The 20,079-nt window shown below is 37.7% G+C and overlaps 1 protein-coding gene across 2 annotated transcripts in view; it reads right to left on the minus strand.

Moving 5' to 3' along the window:
• Positions 1-20,079, minus strand: part of LOC118581481 (sodium channel protein type 1 subunit alpha) — a 140,989-nt gene that overhangs the window by 29,802 nt on the left and 91,108 nt on the right. The window contains exons 12-17 of one of the 2 annotated variants that reach the window (XM_036183638.1): positions 19,138-19,485; positions 17,747-17,879; positions 16,770-17,008; positions 15,085-15,258; positions 13,449-13,805; positions 11,884-12,366 (exon numbers count right to left, since the gene is read on the minus strand). In XM_036183638.1, coding sequence (XP_036039531.1) covers positions 11,884-12,366; positions 13,449-13,805; positions 15,085-15,258; positions 16,770-17,008; positions 17,747-17,879; positions 19,138-19,485 — 1,734 coding nt within the window. Of the gene's footprint in view, positions 1-11,883; positions 12,367-13,448; positions 13,806-15,084; positions 15,259-16,769; positions 17,009-17,746; positions 17,880-19,104; positions 19,486-20,079 lie in introns of both variants that reach the window. The other variant, XM_036183637.1, reaches the window with a different exon arrangement.

Below are 20,079 nucleotides of genomic sequence, written 5' to 3' on the forward strand. Positions count from 1 at the left end.
TTATGTAGGTAATCTCCAAACACTTCAAAGACATACAAAATATGCCACTTAAAATGTTTTAAAAATTTAGACTTTCTGGACAGTGAGACATGTCTGCTCCTGGCAGCACCAATTTACTTCAAAGAGAAAGATGAGCATCAAAGACACTTTGTATAGAGTTGATCTTCTTCTTGGCAAAAATATCAATTTGGGCAAGAACAGTTCTTGATTGGGCTGCTTGAAAAAAAAATGTATCGACTGGACATGCAGGACCCATAGGAAGGTGACCACTGAACTTTGCAAGGCAAACTGGTCCTTCAGGTTACTGCTTCTCAGAGGAAACTGCCAGACATTCTACAGGACACAGAAAGAAGTGACCAAGAGCCTCTAGTACTGTGGGCTGAAGACAGATGCCCCAACTTTACAGAGGAAGTTTGGATGACTGTCCAGGCTGCCAGCTGTCCCTGTCTACTCTTGCAAGACTCCCAAAAGTTGCTTGCATCCTCCCATTTCTCAGTTAATATCATATCCTTCTGAGGTCTTTGATGTAGTTGAAGACTAGATAGTTATAACTTCCTTAGTCATTATAAAAGATAAGTTAGATATAAAACCTTAGACTCACAAATATAGGATAGATATGATATCTTCTTTCATTTTGCCAAATACAAATAGACTAGACATTATAAATAGACTAGATATTGTAACTGTAATTCTTGCTTGATAATTGCTGTGTTATATGTAATTTTACTATGTTAAAGTTAAAACCTTCCTTTTTGAAAAATAGAAAAAAGAAAAGGGGAAGTGCTGTGGATACAGCTCTCTATGCCTGAATGTGTTGCTCTGATTGATTGATAAATAAAACACTGATTGGCCAGTAGCCAGGCAGGAAGTATAGTATACGTGGGACAGGAGATAGGAGAATTCTGTGAGGTGGAAGGCTGAGTCAGGAGATGCTGCCAGCCACCACCGCCATGAGAAGCAAAATGTGAAGTACCAGTAGCCACAAGGCAACTTATAGATTAATAGAAAAGGGTTAATTTAAGATATAAGAACTAGATAGCAAGAAGCCTGCCATGGCCGTACAGTTTATAAGTAATATAAGTCTCTGTGTGTTTACTTGGGTCTGAAAGGGTAGGGGCCCAAGTGGGACTGGAGAAAACTCCAACTACAGATACCCACTTCAATAAGACTCACTTATAATATATTTATGTTCACATTCATATTTTGACTTTTTAGGATATGCTTATATAAGGTTTTCACTCTTACATAGTTTTTTTTTTTTTTTTTAAAGAATATGCACAGACTGACAGTTTTTTTCTTGTTATTTCTATATTGGCATCCTAATTCATAGACACAATCTGAGCTTTAAATTATTTCTTCTCATACTTTATTCTTTGGAGTTACTGGAAAATTTCTTTGTAATGAGGATATAATAGGACAGTAAGATCAAAAAAAAAAAGAAAGAAAGAAAAATGAAAACAAGATAAACATTGGTGTGTAATTGGAAACACAAAAACTCAACTGTGTTTACCAAAAATTGGGTTACATAAAGGCCTATCCTCTCTTAGTTTACAGATGGAATTCTATTTTCTAATTTGCATTAATTTGTTTACCTGACATGAGGTCAGGTGACCCTGATCACAATCTCTCTGCTCTCTTGAATTTACTCTACTTTATTTTGAGATTGAATAAACAGTTAATTTTTGTAAACCTCTTATGGACACTTGCAAGTAATGCCCACATTAAAATACTAATATTTATGAGATAAATGTAAATTTGGAAAAATTCTCATACCTTCATTGTTGTGTCATTAAGAGTTGCAATGTCGACCCAGAGAGGCCTGCACCTGGGTCACAGCCCAGGACAACAGCCACTCCGGGGAAGACCTGCCTAATTGGGCCCCAGGTTCTGGCCAAGGGCAGGACCCCCCCATCCCCACCGGGAAGGTTCCCCCTCTCCAAGACCCTCTGGTGAACCCTACTACCTCCAAGCCCCGCCCCCACACGCATCTGCTGGAGACCCCAGCCACTTCCTGAGACTTAGAAACCAGCCCCCAGCTTCCATCCTGCCCTGGAACTCCCACCTGGACCAGATGTGAGTGCCTGGGTCACACCCAGAGAAGCCCCACACCTGGGTAACAGCCCGGGGCACCAGCCACTCCAGGAAAGACCTGCTCAACTGGGCACCAGGTTCTGGCCATAGGGCAGGACCCCACATCCCTACCGGGAAGGTTCCCCCTCTCCAAGACCCTCTGGTAAACCCCACAACCTCCACTCCCTGCCCCCATACCCATCTACCGGAGACCCCAGCCACTTGCTAAGATTTAGAAATCAGCCCCCAGCTTTCATCCTGCCCCAGAACTCCCATCTGGACCAAAGGTGAGTGCTTGGGGTTATAGTCAGAGAGGCAACCACCTCTGGGTCCCACCCCTGGGCACCAGCCATCCTGGGAGGACCTGCCCAACTTGGTAGTTTCTGGCCATTCTTCAGGCCCTGTGGGAAGGCTCCCCTTTTCCAAGACTGCAGGCAGACCCTGCAGTCTCCACACCCTGTCCCCACACACATTTGCCTGAGACCCCAGCCACTTCTTGAGAATCAGAGACCAGCCCCCAGCTCCCATCCACCCCAGAACTCCCATCTGGACCAGAGCTTCCATCCTGTCCTGGAACTCCCATTTGGACACGAGGAGCTCCCATCTGGACAAGATAAGGAGACCCCAGGGACTTCCTGAGACTCAGAGTCAAGCCCCCCCAACTCCCATCTGGCCAGCACTCTCATCTGGACCAGAGCTCCCATCTGGACCAGAGAGAGGCTCCCTAAATCTGTCAGCTCTGTGTGGACCAAGTACACTGATAAGACCAAGAATGAATCCACAAGGAGATGGGCAGATGTCAAGGCAGAAGTACATACAACAAAATAAAGAGCAATACAGCATCACCAGAACCTAGCCCTTCTCCAACAGTTAGACCTGAACATCACAGAATGGAAGAAGAAGAAGAAGAAGAAGAAGAAGAAGAAGAAGAAGAAGAAGAAGAAGAAGAAGAAGACAACCTTATAAGTAACATCATGAAGAGGCTAGAGCCTTATACAGAAGAAATAAAAAATAAAGTGAAGGAACAGACAAACAAAAAATGGGAAGAACACTATAAAAAACTAGAGGAAAGGACAATTAAAGCAGAAGAAAACAATAAGTCCCTGAAAGAAAAACATGAAAAAGCAAGGGAAACAGTCCAAGACCTGAAGAGGGAAATAGAAAAAATGAAGAAGACACTAGCAGAAGGAATGCTGGAAATAGAAAATCTGAGTAAACAAACAGGAACTCCAGATGCAAGTATAACCAACAGAATGCAAGAGATGGAAGAGAGGATCTCTGGTGTTGAAGATATGTTAGAAGAAATAGATTCATCAGTCAAAGAAAACACTAAAACCAACAAAGTCATGACCCAAAATGTCCAAGAAATTTGGGACACCACGAAAAGACCAAACCTACAAATAATAGGGATAGAGGAAGGAGAACACCAACTCAAAGGCACAGAAAATATATTTAACAAGATCATAGAAGAAAACTTTCCCAACTTAAAGAAGGAAATGTCTATGAAGATACAAGAAGCCTATAGAAAAACCAAACAGACTAGACCCCACAAAAAAGTCCCCTTACCACATAATAATTAAACAACTAAATGTACAAAATAAAGAAAGAATATTAAGGGCAGCAAAGGAAAAAGGCCAAGTGACATATAAAGGCAAATCCATCAGAATAACACCCAATTTCTCAATGGAGACTTTGAAAGCCAGAAGGACCTGGACAGATATAATGCAGACACTAAAAGACCATGGATGCCAGCCTAGACTAATATACCCAGCAAAACTTTCAGTCATCATAGATGGAGTGAACAAGACCTTCCAAGACAAAACCAGATTTAAACAATACTTATCCACAAACCCAGCCCTACAGAAAGCACTAGAAGGAAAATTCCAACCTAAGGAAGGCAGATACACCCATGAAAACACAGACAATAGATAACACCACAGCAGTAAACCTCAAAGAAGAGAAGTACACACACACTACCACCAAAAAATAAAAATACCAACAGGAATGAACAATCACTGGTCATTAATATCCCTTAATATCAATGGACATGATTAGCTTATAAAAAGACACAGACTAACAGAATGGATACGAAAACAGGACCTATCTTTCTGCTGCATATAAGAAACACACCTCAAATTCAAAGACAGACACCTCCTAAGAATAAAAGGCTGGGAAAAGACTTTCCAATCAAATGGTCTTAAGAAGAAAGATGGTGTAGCCATCCTAATATCCAGCAAAATAGACTTCAAACTAAAATCAATCAAAAGAGATGATGAAGGACATTACATACTCATCACAGGAAAGATCCACCAAGATGAAGTCTCAATTCTGAACATTTATGCCCCAAATACAAGGGCACCCACATATGTAAAAGAAACATTACTAAAGCTTAAATCACATATAAAACCCCACATATTAATAGTGGGAGACTTCAACACCCCACTTTCACCTCTGGACAGATCGGTCAAATTGAAACTTAACAGAGACATAATAGTCTTAACTGATGTTAGGGCTCAAATGGACTTAATCGTTATCTACAGAACATTCCATCCGAACAAAAAAAAATATACTTTTTTCTCAGCAACCCTTGGAACCTTCTCTAAAATCGACCACATACTTGGCCACAATGCAAATCTCAACAGATACAAAACAATTGGAATAACCTCTTGTGTTCTATTGGACCACCATACTTTAAAGTTAGATTTCAACAACAACAAAAAACTATAGAAATCCTACAATCTCATGGAAACTGAATAATGCTCAACTGAACCACCAATAGGTTAAGGAAGAAATAAAGAAATTAGAGACTTCCTAAAGATCAATGAAAATGAATACACCACATACCCAAACTTATGGGACACTATGAAAACAGTGCTAAGAGTGAAATTCATAGCACTGAATGCCCACATAAAGAAGCTGGAGAAATCTCATGCTAGTGACTTGACAGCATACCTGAAAGCCCTTAAAAAGGAAGAAGCAAAGTCTCCCATGAGGAACAGAAGCCAGGAAATTATCAAATTGAGAGCTGAAATCAATAAAATAGAAATAAAGAGAAAAATACAAAGGATTAATGAAACAAAGAGTTGGTTCTTTGAGAAGATCAACAAGATAGACAAGCCCTTATCCAAACTAACCAAAAGACAGAGAGAGAGCATCCAAATTAACAAAATCAGAAATGAAAAGGGGGACATAGCAACAGACAATGAGGAAATCCAGAGAATCATCAGGTCATACTTCAAAAACCTCTACTCCACAAAACTGGAAAATCTAAAAGAAATGGATAATTTTCTGGATAGGTACCACATACCTAAGTTAAATCAAGAACAGATATACCATTTAAATAGTCCAATAACCCCTAAGGAAATAGAATCAGTCATTAAAAGTCTCCCAACCAAAAAAAGCCCAGGATCAGATGGCTTCACTGCAGAATTCTACCAGATCTTCAAAGAAGACTTAATGCCAATACTCTTAAAATTGTTCCACACAATAGAAGCAGAAGAAATATTACCAAACTCCTTCTATGAGGCTACATTTACCCTGATTCCTAAACCAAACAAAGATGCAACAAAGAAAGAGAACTAAAGACCGATCTCCCTCATGAACATTGATGAAAAAATACTCAATAAAATACTGGCAAACACACTCCAAGAACACATCAAAACAATTATCCACCATGATCAAGCAGGCTTCCTCCCAGAGATGCAAGGGTGGTTCAACATATAAAAGTCCGTCAATGTAATACACCATAAAAAAAAAAAAAACTCAAAGAAAATAAACACATGATCATCTCACTAGATGCAGAAAAGGCATTTGACAAAATCCAACAGCCCTTCATGATAAAGGTCTTGGAGCAATCAGGAATACAGGGAACACACCTAAACTTAATAAAGGCAATCTATAGCAAGCCAACAGCCAACATCAAATTAAATGGAGAGAAACTCAAAGCAATACCACTAAAATCAGGAACAAGGCAAGGCTGTCCCCTCTACACATACTTATTCAATATAGTACTTGAAGTTCTAGCCAGAGCTATAAGACAACATAAGGAGATTAAGGGGATACAAATTGGAAAGGAAGAACTCAAGCTTTCCCTATTTGCAGATGACATGATAGTATATATGAGTGACCCCAAAAATTCAACCAAGGAACTTATACAGTTAATAAAAACCTTCAGCAACATAGCAGGATATAAGATCAACTCAAAAAAATCAGTAGCCGTCCTATATACAATAGACAAACAGGCTGAGAAGGAAATCAGAGATACATCACCCTTTACAATAGCCACAAATGATATACACTACCTTGGGGTTACTCTAACTAAGCATGTGTAGGACCTATATGACAAGAACTTTAAGTCCCTGAAAAAAGAAATTGAAGAAGATGTCAGAAAATGGAAAGATCTCCCATGCTCATGGGTAGGCAGGATTAACATAGTAAAAATGGCAATCTTACCAAAAGCAATCTACAGATTCAATGCAATCCCCATCAAATTACCAACACAATTCTTCACAGATCTGTAAAGAATAATACTCAACTTCATATGGAAAAACAAAAAATCCAGGAAAGCCAAAAGAATCCTGTACAATAAAACAACCTCTGGAGGCATCACAATCCCTGACCCCAACCTCTACTATAGAGCTACCATAATAAAAACAGCTTGGTACTGGCATAAAAAGCGATATGTGGTCCAATGGAATCGAATTGTAGACCCTGACATTAACCTGCACACCTATGAACATATAATTTTTGACGAAGAAGCCAAAAATGTACAATGGAAAAAAGAAAGCATCTTCAACAAATGGTGCTGGCATAACTGGATGTCAACATGTAGAAGGCTGCAAATAGATCCATATCTGTCACCGTGCACAAAACTTAACTCCAAGTGGATCAAAGACCTCAACATAAATCCAGTTACTCTGAACTTGATAGAAGAGAAAGTAGGAAGTACTCTTGAACACATTGGCACTGGAGATCACTTTCTAAATATAACACCAGTAGCACAGACACTGAGAGAAACAATCAATCAATGGAACCTGTTGAAACTGAGAAGCTTTTGTAGAGCAAAGGACACGGTCAACAAGACAAAGTGACAGCCTACAGAATGGGAAAAGGTCTTCACCAACCCCACATCTAACAGAGGGCTGATATCCAGAATATATAAAGAACTCAAGAAATTAGATATCAAAATGCCCAACAGTCCAATTAAGAAATGGGCTATAGAACTAAACAGAGAATTCTCCACAGAGGAAGTTTAAATGGCTGAAAGACATTTAAGGAATTGCTCAACACCCCTAATTATCCAGGAAATGCAAATCAAAACGACTCTGAGATACCACCTTACACCTGTAAGAATGGCTAAGATCAAAAACACTGAAGACAGCTTATGCTTGAGAGGATGTGGTGCAAGGGGAACTCTCCTCCACTGCTGGTGGGAATGCAAGCTTGTACAGCCACTTGGGAAATCAATATGGCACTTCCTTAGAAAATTGGGAATCCATCTCCCCCAAGAACCAGCTGTAGCACTCTTGGGCGTATACCCAAGTAGTGCTCAATCATACCACAAGGACATTTGCTCAGGTATGTTCATATCAGCATTGTTTGTTATAGCCAGAACCTGGAAACAACCTAGATGCCCTTCAACTGAAGAATGGATAAAGAAAATATGGAGTACTACTCAGCAGAGAAAAACAATGACATCATGAGGTTTGCAGGCAAATGGATGGATCTAGAAAAAAATCATCCTGAGTGAGGTAACCCAGACTCAGAAGGACGAACATGGTATGTACTCACTCATAGGAGTATACTAGATGTAAAACAAAAATGACTAGACTGCTACACAACTCCAGGGAGGCTACCTAGAAAACAGGACCCTAGGAAAGACCCAGGGATCACCCAATGGCAGAGAAATGGATGAGACCTACATGAACAACCTGGACAACAGTGGGAGTAATGAAGGGCAAGATTTGGGGGAAAGAAAGCTAAGGGGAGCAGGAGATCCCATCTGGATCAAGAACAGAAAGGGAGAACAAGGAATAACAGACCATGATAAATGAAGACCACATGAGAACAGGAATAGGCAGAGTGCTGGAGAGGTCCCCAGAAATCCACAATGATACATCCTCTGTAGACTGCTGGCAATGGTCTAGAGAAAGCCTGATCTGACCTAGTCTGGTGATCAGATGGCCGAACACCCTAACAGTCGTGCTGGAACTCTCATCCAATAAGTGATGGAAGTGGATGCAGAGAATCTCGCCCAGGCCCCAGGTGGAGCTCCAGGTGTCCAATTGTTGAGAATTAGGAAGGACTGTAAGAGAGTGAATTGCTGAGCCCAAGATCGGGAAAAGCACAGGGACAAATAGCCAAATGAATGGAAGCACATGAATTATGAACCAAAAGCTATGGAGCCCCCAGCTGGATCATGCCCTCTAGATAAGTGAGACAATTGAATAGTTTGAACTGTTTGGGAGGCATCCAGGCTGTGGGACCAGGACCTGTCCTTAGTGCATGAGCTGGCTGTTTGGAACCTTGGGCTTACACAGGGACACTTAGCTCAGCCTGGAAGGAGGGGACTGGACCTGCCTGTACTGAATCCATCAGGTTTAAATGAATCCCCAGGGGAGTCTTGGCCCTGGAGGAGATGGGAATGGAGGGGAGGGGATGGGTGGAAGGTCGGGGTGGAGGCGGGAGGGGGGAGGACAGGGGAACCCGTGGCTGATGTGTAAAATTAAAACACAAATATAATAATAATAAAAAAAGAGAATACCAGCAAAAAAAAAAAAAAAGTGTTGCAATGTCTTTATTTAATTTGTTATTCACATTTTAAGCTCAGGACAAAAACATTGTATCTAAACCCTAAAAGCAAACATATGCTTGTCAATATATTTTTATTTTTTTCATTGTCAAAATTAAAAAAGAATGAATGCAGTCATTTGTTTGATATAGTACTACCACTCAAATATAGAGGAAAGCTTTTTAGCTGCTAGGGAATGGCTGATGTCAACTCTGCACACAAAACATTTCCAACAACATTTTAATGATACTGGGTAACAATTAAACCCAAAAGTTTTTCAAACAAAAATTTTACTAATTTAAAATTTAAGAAGGTAAATTGGTCTCCTTTTTATGTTCTTAAATTGCTACTAAGTTTTACTTTGAATTTAAAGTACTAATTCTCACTGTTTTGAGATTGATAAAATATTTTAGATCCATTTTGGCATTCATTAGGCTATTAATAAATCTTTAACTTATTAAATCTCAAACAGACTAGTTAATTAGAGATTGTGTATATTTTTACACATCAATCCCAGGACACGTGTTCTTTGATCTATGAAATCCATATATACTTGGCAGGCTTACTTAAGAGTTGAGATGAAGGTTATGTACAAACCGCATTGCGTTTGAAATGCGCACTTTGCCTTGGCCACTAGGGCATTCCAAAATCACTTAAAACTGCAATCTTGATGCTAAGAGCATTTTCCCTTCACAGTGGATTTCTTGCTTTTAAAGATGTTCTCTGGTACAGAAAGTGATTTTGACTTTGAAAGTGAAACAACACAGCACAGAGCAAGCAAAGCATGCTTGGTGTGTCTTTGAGAGGAATCGATGGAATGGCTTGTTCTTGTGCTCGGCTTTAACTTCCAACACGAAATGTTTTTATTCTGAGACCAGATTTCTTACAGGAATCTTATTTATGGATATTAATAAGAGTTTAACTTTCGAATGATTAAAAGAAATCAATCTGGAACACTATGATCAAAAGGTATATAATACACTGTTGAATTCACATAGAGATGCAACTGAGAAACTCATCTACAAACTGAGTATGCACCGACCTATGAGCACAGCATTGTCTATTTTAAATCTTAGCCTTTTACTGAATTGATACATATATGCAGACACTTGTAAATGAGACCCCTGATACTCTGTCTGTCAGTTATTAATGATTCACTGGGTTAAAATACTTGGCAAAGCATTTTAAATGGAGTAAATAGATTTGGAATGTGGGAAGGAAGATGAATTTTTTATTATTTATTTATTTGTTTATTTGTTTGTTTGTTTATTTGTTTTTTGTTTTTTGAGACAGGGTTTCTCTGTGTAGCTTTGTGCCTTTCCTGGAACTCACTCTGTAGCCCAGGTTTGCCTTGAACTCACAGAGATCTGCCTGGCTCTGCTTCCTGAGTGCTGGGATTAAAGCCCAGTTGCTTGTTTGTTTTTTAACACTTCAAATCCATTTCCATGGACACTGTAGTCATGATTTTCCCACTCTTGTGTCTCTGTGCTGTTTCCTTCCTCTTCTTTCACTGCAAATCCCCAAAATCTCTCAATGCAGCCATTGCTAGTTTCAATACCAGCCCCTACTCCTAAAAGTGGGAATTACCCACTTGACACACACACACACACACAAACTTGTTATAAAAGCTTGAGTCATTATTAAATTGACATACTCAATAGCCTAAATTATATCATATGCCTATGGTATTTTCCCCCGGACAACTACCTATCAAAATACCGAATGGTTTCCCTTGATCATGGTTTATATGCCAGCAAATTTTTGTGAGGAATCGACTGTGGTTGTCATTCCAATGTCTTTAAAGTAATTGGACTATGGAAACCCTAAAGATGCTGTACTATTTTGGGGACTTCCATCAAGCTTGAACCACAGACTCCCTGTTTTAGATTTATTTGGAATTATCTTACAAAATTGTCCCATTCCTCAGTGCAAAATACTATTGTTACATCCCAGAAAGCACACCGTAAGTTGAAAATATAAGTAAAAAATACATTTACAACTACTGAACACCATAGCCAGCAACACAGTAAATAGGAGTGAATTGGTTAGTGAGAAATAGTAATAGTAAGTCAGTCCAAGTCAGGGACAGCCCTAATATCCACTGATGTTACAGGTTAGCATTTTAAAGTAAGATCTCATGGACTGAAGTGTATTCCCCCACCTGTCCTCTGTCCCATCTTCAAATAATGAAACTGTCTACAAATATCTGAAGGTGGGGCTTGTTAATGAGCCCTACTGAGCAAATGAATCATGAAGCTACAGCTGTAATTCAATCGAGTGAAGAAGCCCTTACAGGTTGGGGAAGAGAGAACAGATCTATTTCTGTTCATGTGCACATATCACAGCCAGTCTTTGTAAAGACACAAGGAAGGTGGCCATCTACAACCTCAGGAGAGGGTTTGGCCCTCGCCAAAAACTGACCCTATGGTACCATGGTCTTGAATTGTCTACTTTCCAGAATTGTGAATCAATGAATTTGGGTTATGTAAGCTGTCCAGCTCAGAGCATAGTGCTATTTTAGCCCACATAGAACTACAACATAATATAATTTTATTGTGAGGAACAGTATCGACCACTTCTTTTGAAAGTTCACTTCTATGTATTTGAGCTGAGGTGATACATAGAAAAAATATGAATACTTATAGACAAAGGCTCCAGGTTCCACCTTCACTCTTAAGCATACAAAGGTATTTTTATTTACTTTTTACTGGAAAAGTTACAATAGCATGCTCCTTCTTTGTTCACTGTAAGGATTAAGTAGCCTTATAATGATGCTATTTTTTGTTTTACTATTTCTTAGTTGTTTAATGGATATTCTTTAATAAGGATGAGAAAAATCACACATCAGTATATTATACTTTGATTTGTCATTCTCTCCCTGTGATTAAATATTTAGTTTCTCAATAAAATAATATTTGATGATATTCAAAATTGTTCTACAAATCAATACAGACAGTATAATCCACATATGTATACATACACATATGTATAAATTTTTATCTCCCCAATTTACAGAATCTTACCTCTTTGCTTTCTTCTAGATCTGACTCACTGCTGAAGTCCTCTGTGTTTAAGTTTTCAAAGTCAGACTCTCCCACAGCAATGGGCACAGTCACGGTGAGGCTGGGGTTGTTTATGAATGACATGTAGTCACTCTCATCAATAATATACTTTTCCACACTGCTGCCAGTTCCTATGCCACTTGTGGTTCCATTCACATCTTTCAGACAGTCTAGATCTTTCCCAATTTCTGTTGTGTGGTTAGATATACAATTGTCTTTTCTGTTGTGTAGATCATCAAGCGGCTTAATTTCATCTAAAATCTTCTGTTTCCTAACAAAGGACTGCTGGATAAATTCATATATTTTTCTTTTTACATAAGCTATTCCCTTGTGCATCCTGTCCACAGCAATTTGAAGATTGTTCATTTCATTGTCATCATCAGTGGCTGCAAGGTTGTCTGCACTAAATGAGCTCAGAAGCAAGGCCAGAAAGAGGTTCAGGACCTTGAAAATAGACATAGGGACATGTTCACCAAAGCACAGAGAAGAACAGAGATTGCTATTCCCTTAGATGTAGAAATAATCTAAAACCATATGAACAAGAGACACGGCAGTCATTAGAAGTCAGGTGGGCTAAGATCAGAACACATGCTGCATATCATGAGGTCTTGGGTTCAACAACCCAGCCCTGGAAAAATGTTGGGCACTCAGAATTTGTGATATGGCTCCATCTCTATAAAACAAAAGCATTCTTACTGCTGCTCTGAAGATTTCCCATACATGAAATGAAGAATTTGAATGAATTAATTTATCATTATATGTAAATTTGTATGAGTAAAAGAAAACAAATTTGCTGATATAATGTAACAGTTTTAAATTTAAAAATCATGAACATTTGCAAATATTCATTTAAATATACATTGGCATTTCTTTCTTGGTGGTTTTATGCTATTGGCTATTAACAGAAATAAAATCATGACTATAACCAAATTTAGAATTAAAAGCTTAAGTTCTCAAAACATCCATTAACCATTTTTTTTGTTTGTTTTTCAAGACAGGGTTTCTTTGTGTAGTCCCGGTTGTCCTGAAACTAGTCCTTTACACCAGGGTGGCCTGGAGCTCACAGAGATCCACCTGCCTCTGCTTCCTGGGTGTTGGGATGAAAAGCATTCATCAGCTTTGACTATTCTTGTCAACACTATTCTATAGCAAAAGACCACACACACACACACACACACACACACACACACACACACACACATACACACACACACATATGGCAGATTTATGAAAAATTTTAATAATAATTCTATGCAATTTGCAAAATAAATGTGATGAAATGATTGACATAAGATGGAATTGAGGATAAAAATTATAGATAATGTTAGTATGCACACATTTTTAAACTGTATTTCTATATTACCACAGTATATTGTGATAGTATTTGTTTCAGAATGAGAATATGAGCATATCTAAGATCAGAGGCATTTGAAATTAATGATGATTAGTTAGTTTTAATAAAAGGGGTACCAATCTGTTATACTATTATTGTATATCTGAAATGCATATCTAATTTGGGTACATACCACGAGGTTCCCAATCACCATGACCATCATGAAGACAGTAAGGCACATGGCTTGGCCAGCGACCTCCATGCAGTCCCACATGGTCTCTATCCACTCTCCACACAGAACACGGAACACGATCAGGAAGGAGTGGAAAAAGTCGTTCATGTGCCAGCGTGGGAGTTTGCAGTCACTGGCAATTTTGCAGACACAATCTTTATAACTTTTGCCAAACAGCTGCATGCCGACCACGGCAAAAATGAAGACAATGATGGCCAACACCAGGGTCAGGTTGCCCAGCGCGCCCACCGAGTTACCGATGATCTTAATGAGCATATTCAGTGTGGGCCAGGATTTTGCCAACTTGAACACTCGGAGCTAGAAAATGAGAACAATTTAATATACATTATTATGATCTTCATAAACATTATATTGAGACTTACTAAGGAATAAGGGGGTGCAGTTCAATGGCAGACCACTTCCCTAGTACGAATGCAGATATGAGGTCCATAGCTAGCACTACATGCCCCTAAAAAAATACTCCTACAATATTTTGCTCTAACTTTCTCAGATTCATGATTAACATTTGGATCCTCCCAGGAAGAATCTAACTTTTTCAGCTTTTAATTATATAGATCATCTTCTTTGAAAGTGAATTCTTAATTGTATATTGGAAACTATATTCTTTAATTTGCTTCTCTGAGACCCATGAAATTCCATAATGTCTTATTAACATCTGGATGTGAATAATTTCTGTCAAAGAACTCATTTGTCAAAAAGGTTCTAAGTAACGTTACGTTGAGCCTGATGTAAATAGGAATAAATGTTTGTATATATTAATATTACATTGGGGTAAAGATATAAATAAATACATATACATTGTAAACCTGGAATGTTTACTATGACTCCTCTTTGATCTTCGGGGCAATGAATAGGAATTAATGCAGATGCATAATAGTCCTATAAACTTTTTAGTTTTTGATGGAATAGATTTTCTAGAATTAGAATTACATGTACAGCTTTTATGTGAATGGCATCCACTGATATCAAAGGCTATTTACACTTTCAAGTTATTATTAAAATATTGACCATTTCTGTTAAGCATACTTCTTCAGTTTGAAAACATTAATTGTACAAGTCATTAGAAACAATACTTTGTCAACATAGCAACAAAAAACATTAGCATTCATATGACAGGCTAGTGACAGCTCGATGCGAAAGCACACGCAAGGTACTGTGTTATGTAACCCAGCACTGAAAACTAGTGACTGATAATATTAGTAAAGTTGCCGGGCGGTGGTGGCGCACACCTGTAATCCCAGCACTCAGGAAGCAGAATAAGACAGGTCTTTGTGAGTTCGAGCCCAGCCTGGTCTACTGAGTGAGATCCAGGAAAGGCACAAAGCTACACAGAGAAACCCTGTCTCAAAAAACCAAAAAAAAAAAAAAAAAAAAAAATTAGTAAAGTTTACATGACTAAACTTTTCAGAATAAAGCTGTTTTTGAAATAAATACCTGGAGAGATATCATTCCCATTTAGAAGCATCAAGTTACACAAAACCTTAAGATGTTAATGGTTGTGTGCTAAAAGTCTATGGAAGTGTTACAAAAGAACACCATTGGGGAAAACAATTATTATTGCCACTGTCTTGTTTACCAGTCGAAATGAACGGAGAACGGACAATCCTTCCACATTGGCAAGGCCAAGTTCTACCAGGCTTAGTGTCACAATGAAACCATCAAAGATATTCCATCCCTCTTGGAAATAATAGTAAGGGTCCATGGCAATGATTTTCAGGAACATTTCTGCCGTGAAGATCCCAGTAAAAACCTAAGATCAAAACAAAATTACTCAAATTCTACCAGACAATTATATTGATAAATATAACATATTTTTTGAAAAAAAATATTTTAGATTTATTTATTTATTATGTATACAGTGTTCTGCCTACATGCATGCTTGCAGGCTAGAAGAGGGCACCAGATCTCATTATGGATGGTTGTGAGCCACCATGTGGTTGCTGGGAATTGAACTCAGGACCTCTGGAAGAACAGCCAGTGTTCTTAACTGCTGAGCCATCTCTCCAGCCCCATAACATATTTTTCTTAAGATAAAAATGCTTAGGCTACTTTTCCATTACTGATCCTATGGCTTACTAGTAGAGGCAAATTTAGTTGACAAGGCCGGTTTGCATTAGTTTACTGGATTACCTTCACAGCAGCTCCAGAAACCAGGTAGTGTAAATACCACAATTATTACAGGTGAAGGAAACAATATTTCAAGGTGTTTAAAATGTCCAACTTTTATCAACCAACTAGAAAATGGCTACATTAGAATTTGAGCACCAATGCACAATTTTGATACTATTAATTCCATTAAATTGATATTATTTATTCCATTAAATTGATACTATTCATTCCATTAAATAGCCTTTCTTTCCAGACCTCATATAACCTAGATAATGACAAGATTTTCACAGACAGCTTACTTGTAAGATTATTCTTATTTCCTTCAAATGAGATAGTTATTGTTAATGTGCATCTTGTGTGATCATCACCATCATTATTATTAGTTACATGCATAAAAATTATATTTCCGTAATGTAAGTAGTAGAGATTTAAAAATACAAATACTATAGGATATGCATATTTTAATTTTCTATATTGGCAAAATCCTAAAATTCCTCCTAAATACTGTATTAAAAGCATGTCATACTTTATATAGTTCTTCCTTCAACTAAAAACTGAGATTTCTAAGTTGATTCAGCTGAAAAATATTTTAATAACTTACGTTTTAAAGTGAAAAAAGAAGAATATTAAGTGGAAACATTCACTGAAAATGGGCTTAATGATCATATTATATACCAAATGTACTGGGCCCTTTCAATATTTCATGATCTGTATATAGAACAGATCTATGAAACAGAACATAGACTCCCTAGACTCCAGAAGGAGAAAAAAGGGAGACACTTTTATGTTGTTGATCACTTTGAAAGAACACATGACCTTATTTGAACTGTCGAGAGTAGGGACACAGTGATGCTATCACTCAAAGAAAAACATGGCCTTAAATTCTGAAGCACTTCACAGTTTCAAAACTTTGGAAACATCACCGTTGACTTTTTAATCATTATTGCAGGTCTATGCCTATTTCTTAGTTTTTTCACAGACATTAAAGGCTATTATTTCTCAAAAAGCAATGCTCACAGACAGCTGGATGTATTTGCCTTAGGGATGTAGGAATTGTGGTTGAAAGAGTGCTAATAAGCCACTAAATGTAGTAAACAGTTTCCCAAGCAGAAAATTTGAATACTGAACACATTTACCTTCTTGTATGCTTACCAAGTTTCCTACTGTAAGCACATTATTGAAATGATCCGTCATTGGGTAGTGCTCCATGGCCATGAAAAGGGTATTTAACACAATACAGATGGTGATGGCCAGATCAACAAATGGGTCCATTACAACCAGGTTGACAATATGTTTGACTTTAAGCCAATATGGGGAACAGTCCCAAATTAAGAAAATGTTGGAAAATTTATACCAACAGGGTGGACATTTCTGCCTTGATTCTTCTAGTTCTAGATTTAAAAAAAAAAAAAAGAAAGAAGAATACTAAATGACTACCTTCTAAGTGCAAATATTTATTTTAGATCTACTAAACATACTTTCAGTAGCAAGCATATTTCTGTTTGCTGCAAAGATAATTACTTGATATAATAATACAGATACCATCAGACATGTACATAAAGCAGAGGTAAGAAATAAATCAATTTACTTTATTACATAGACCCTGCTTCTTAACACTTGGCTGCTGGTAAGGTTGTTGGTCATATAGGTGAAGTTTCAACAGGAACATAGCTTTGGATAATTCACTCTGTGCAATAACCTGTGTTACTGACAGGCTACCCATTTGTAAGATTTAGGGCAAGGATTAATGTGATACATCATCCTTTAAATATGCTTTTATTTTGTGAAAATGACTTATTTGTCTCCCTAATCCTAAAATTATTTTGGATCATGACAGAGGGAACCATGTTGCTGAAATTTGTAGCTAATTACAACAGAGGATTTCTGACTGATGAATTAGAAATCTCTCACAGTTCCCATGTAATACTAAGATATTAAGAGTTCAGAGTCCAGCACATTGAATTTAATATTCAACACTTTCAGAATGCATGATCACCCATTTAATAGTAGGGCATTTCTTTTTTTCCTTTTTTCTGAGAGTGTAGTTGCCAACATATAAGTAGAGATATTTGACTCCAGTAAGATAATGAAAGTTTATTGAAATAATGGTGGTGGGGTTTGCTACAAACCTTCTACTGTATTTGTTAAGATGCTGGCTATACTCATTGCCCTTTGCCTTTGGGAAGGATCTTCTAGAAAGTCCATGGAAACATGGAAAGAACTTGACCTCCTCTTTCTCATTTCAGTTTCAGTGGTTGTTCCCTATAAAGAAAATGCTGAGGCATTAAATGATTAACTTGAGCAGTATGGCACAGAAATAAATGGAGACAGTGATTTTCATGAAACACATGCACCGTGCATTTTCATATTTAATTGCTGATGGCAGATATTGGTGACTTATTGGATCATTAACCTGGAATATTTAAACTGCTAACCATACAGTCATAAAAGAAAATTTAAATGTTTTAACTTTAAACTTTATAACTTCATGAAATATGTGGCACGTGATTATAGTATAGTTGGTAAAGACTGTCATAGGCATATTTAAGTTGTTTTCAATTAAAGAACAAATTGTTAAATCCTAATGCCTTAAAAAATCATATAGATGGTCAAGCCATTTTACTTTTGAGAAAGTAGCCATTTCATTTTAAGAAAATACCAAAGACTACAGCACACTTAGCTGTAGTCATCTGATTTTCTAGACATAAGACATAGATGGTCATTGATAATACAAAGTATATTCTAAAAATCCATACATATGATGCAGGGTCAACAGTTTCATCCAGGGTACCAAAGCAATAAGTCATCTAATTTAAACTTAGTCATGCTCATCATGCTGATATATTCCAAGTGAGTGTACAGTTTAAGAGGAAGTATCCTTTGTTTGGAAAGTTCTTGTCTGAATGTACAATAACAAACACACAATACTCCTTTGTTACACAAACAATTATTTTATCGGGATTAATAATTTATTGGTGTCCCTTTGTGTAGATTGGCTTTGTGGATACCTATATCAGCATTTTTAGTACAATAAATATCAACCCTGAAAATTTTAGGTAATGATGAAGCTATCTATGCACAGTGTTTTTGAAAATCTGCACTAAAACAAAGATAAACTAAAGAGTCTTGTGGGAAGACTTACTATATACCCTTTACACTTAAAAGCCACTTATTTACTCTTATAATAGGGCATTAGGGGTGATGTCTCCATAACTAAATTCAGTATGGGTACATAGCAAATCAACCAAGGCAGTCATTATTATTCAATTAATCCTTAGCATATACTGTAGGTAATGCATTCACATTTGTGCAAGGAGTGCTGAGGCTTTAAGGTTTAGTTGGTTAGTCTATTAAAGGTGCTACAAGATGCAGGGCATTCTCAGCTTGACCAACCAGAAATCATTCTCAAGAGTTCCATTCTGTAGAAACACTGGCTGGTGCAGCAATCATGGGCCAGCCATGCCTGAGCTATGTAAAACTTTCTTACATTGTCATCAGTAGCTGGCTTATCTATTATCACCTCTGGCAGAAGCTGTCCAACTGGAGACGTAGGAACTGAAGGTCCACCAACCAAGGAAACCACACCGTTGCAATCCACTGTGCTGTGCATCTTTCCATTTGCTGGAAACACTGCAAGCATCCGGGATGACCTGCTGGTTTGACTCAGGTTACTGTTGCGGCGTTCTCCATGTCTTCGGGGAACAAATAGTGAATCTCTCCGGCTCTCGTTATCCTCAAAGGTGCTGTGCTCATCATCAGCAAAGTCATTCTCAGACCCCACATCCTTTGCTCGTCCTCTAAAGCTGAAAAGGCTTGTTCTGCTATTGCGTCTTGGGGAAAACAGGGAACCACGGATGCTCAGCAGAGACTGAAGGGTTGACACAAACAACAGAAAGTAAAATAATATTTAAAAAGCCCATTGAAATAGTTTTGCAAGATTAAGTTGAAAGAAATTGCATCATTTGTTAGAGAAGGTATCACATTCCTTCTGATTAATAAAATTCATAGGCATTCAGATGAAATTAAATTATCTCTGTACATTATTGTTTCTAGCCATTGATATTAAATAATAGATGGCTGGCATGCAGCCTAAAGATAACAGGAGAAAAATACCCAGTCACTATCTCTCGAGTTTAAAGAGAAACACCCTTAAAAATCTCTCTATGGATGAATCCATTAGTGATGACCACGGACAGCAGGGCTCTGAGTGGTTTTCACTTCTCTTTCCTGTCAGATAATTCCTACAGCAGTTCTCACAGACTATTTCAGTTTACCTTCCTAATACCACTTCCCTTCTTTCTGATTCACCTGTAAAATAAGGGTATCTGTAGAACCAGAAGTTAAACATTCTGAAATTCTGATTGGTGTACTTTTCTGTAAAGTTTACTGTGACAAGTATTTTCTGAAGTTCATAGAACAGTTGATGAACAAGTTATTGGAAGAAAACCAACATAGTGTTGTT

This window comes from Onychomys torridus, chromosome 4, assembly GCF_903995425.1.
Source record: "Onychomys torridus chromosome 4, mOncTor1.1, whole genome shotgun sequence".
In the NCBI taxonomy this organism is placed as follows: Eukaryota; Metazoa; Chordata; class Mammalia; order Rodentia; family Cricetidae; genus Onychomys; species Onychomys torridus.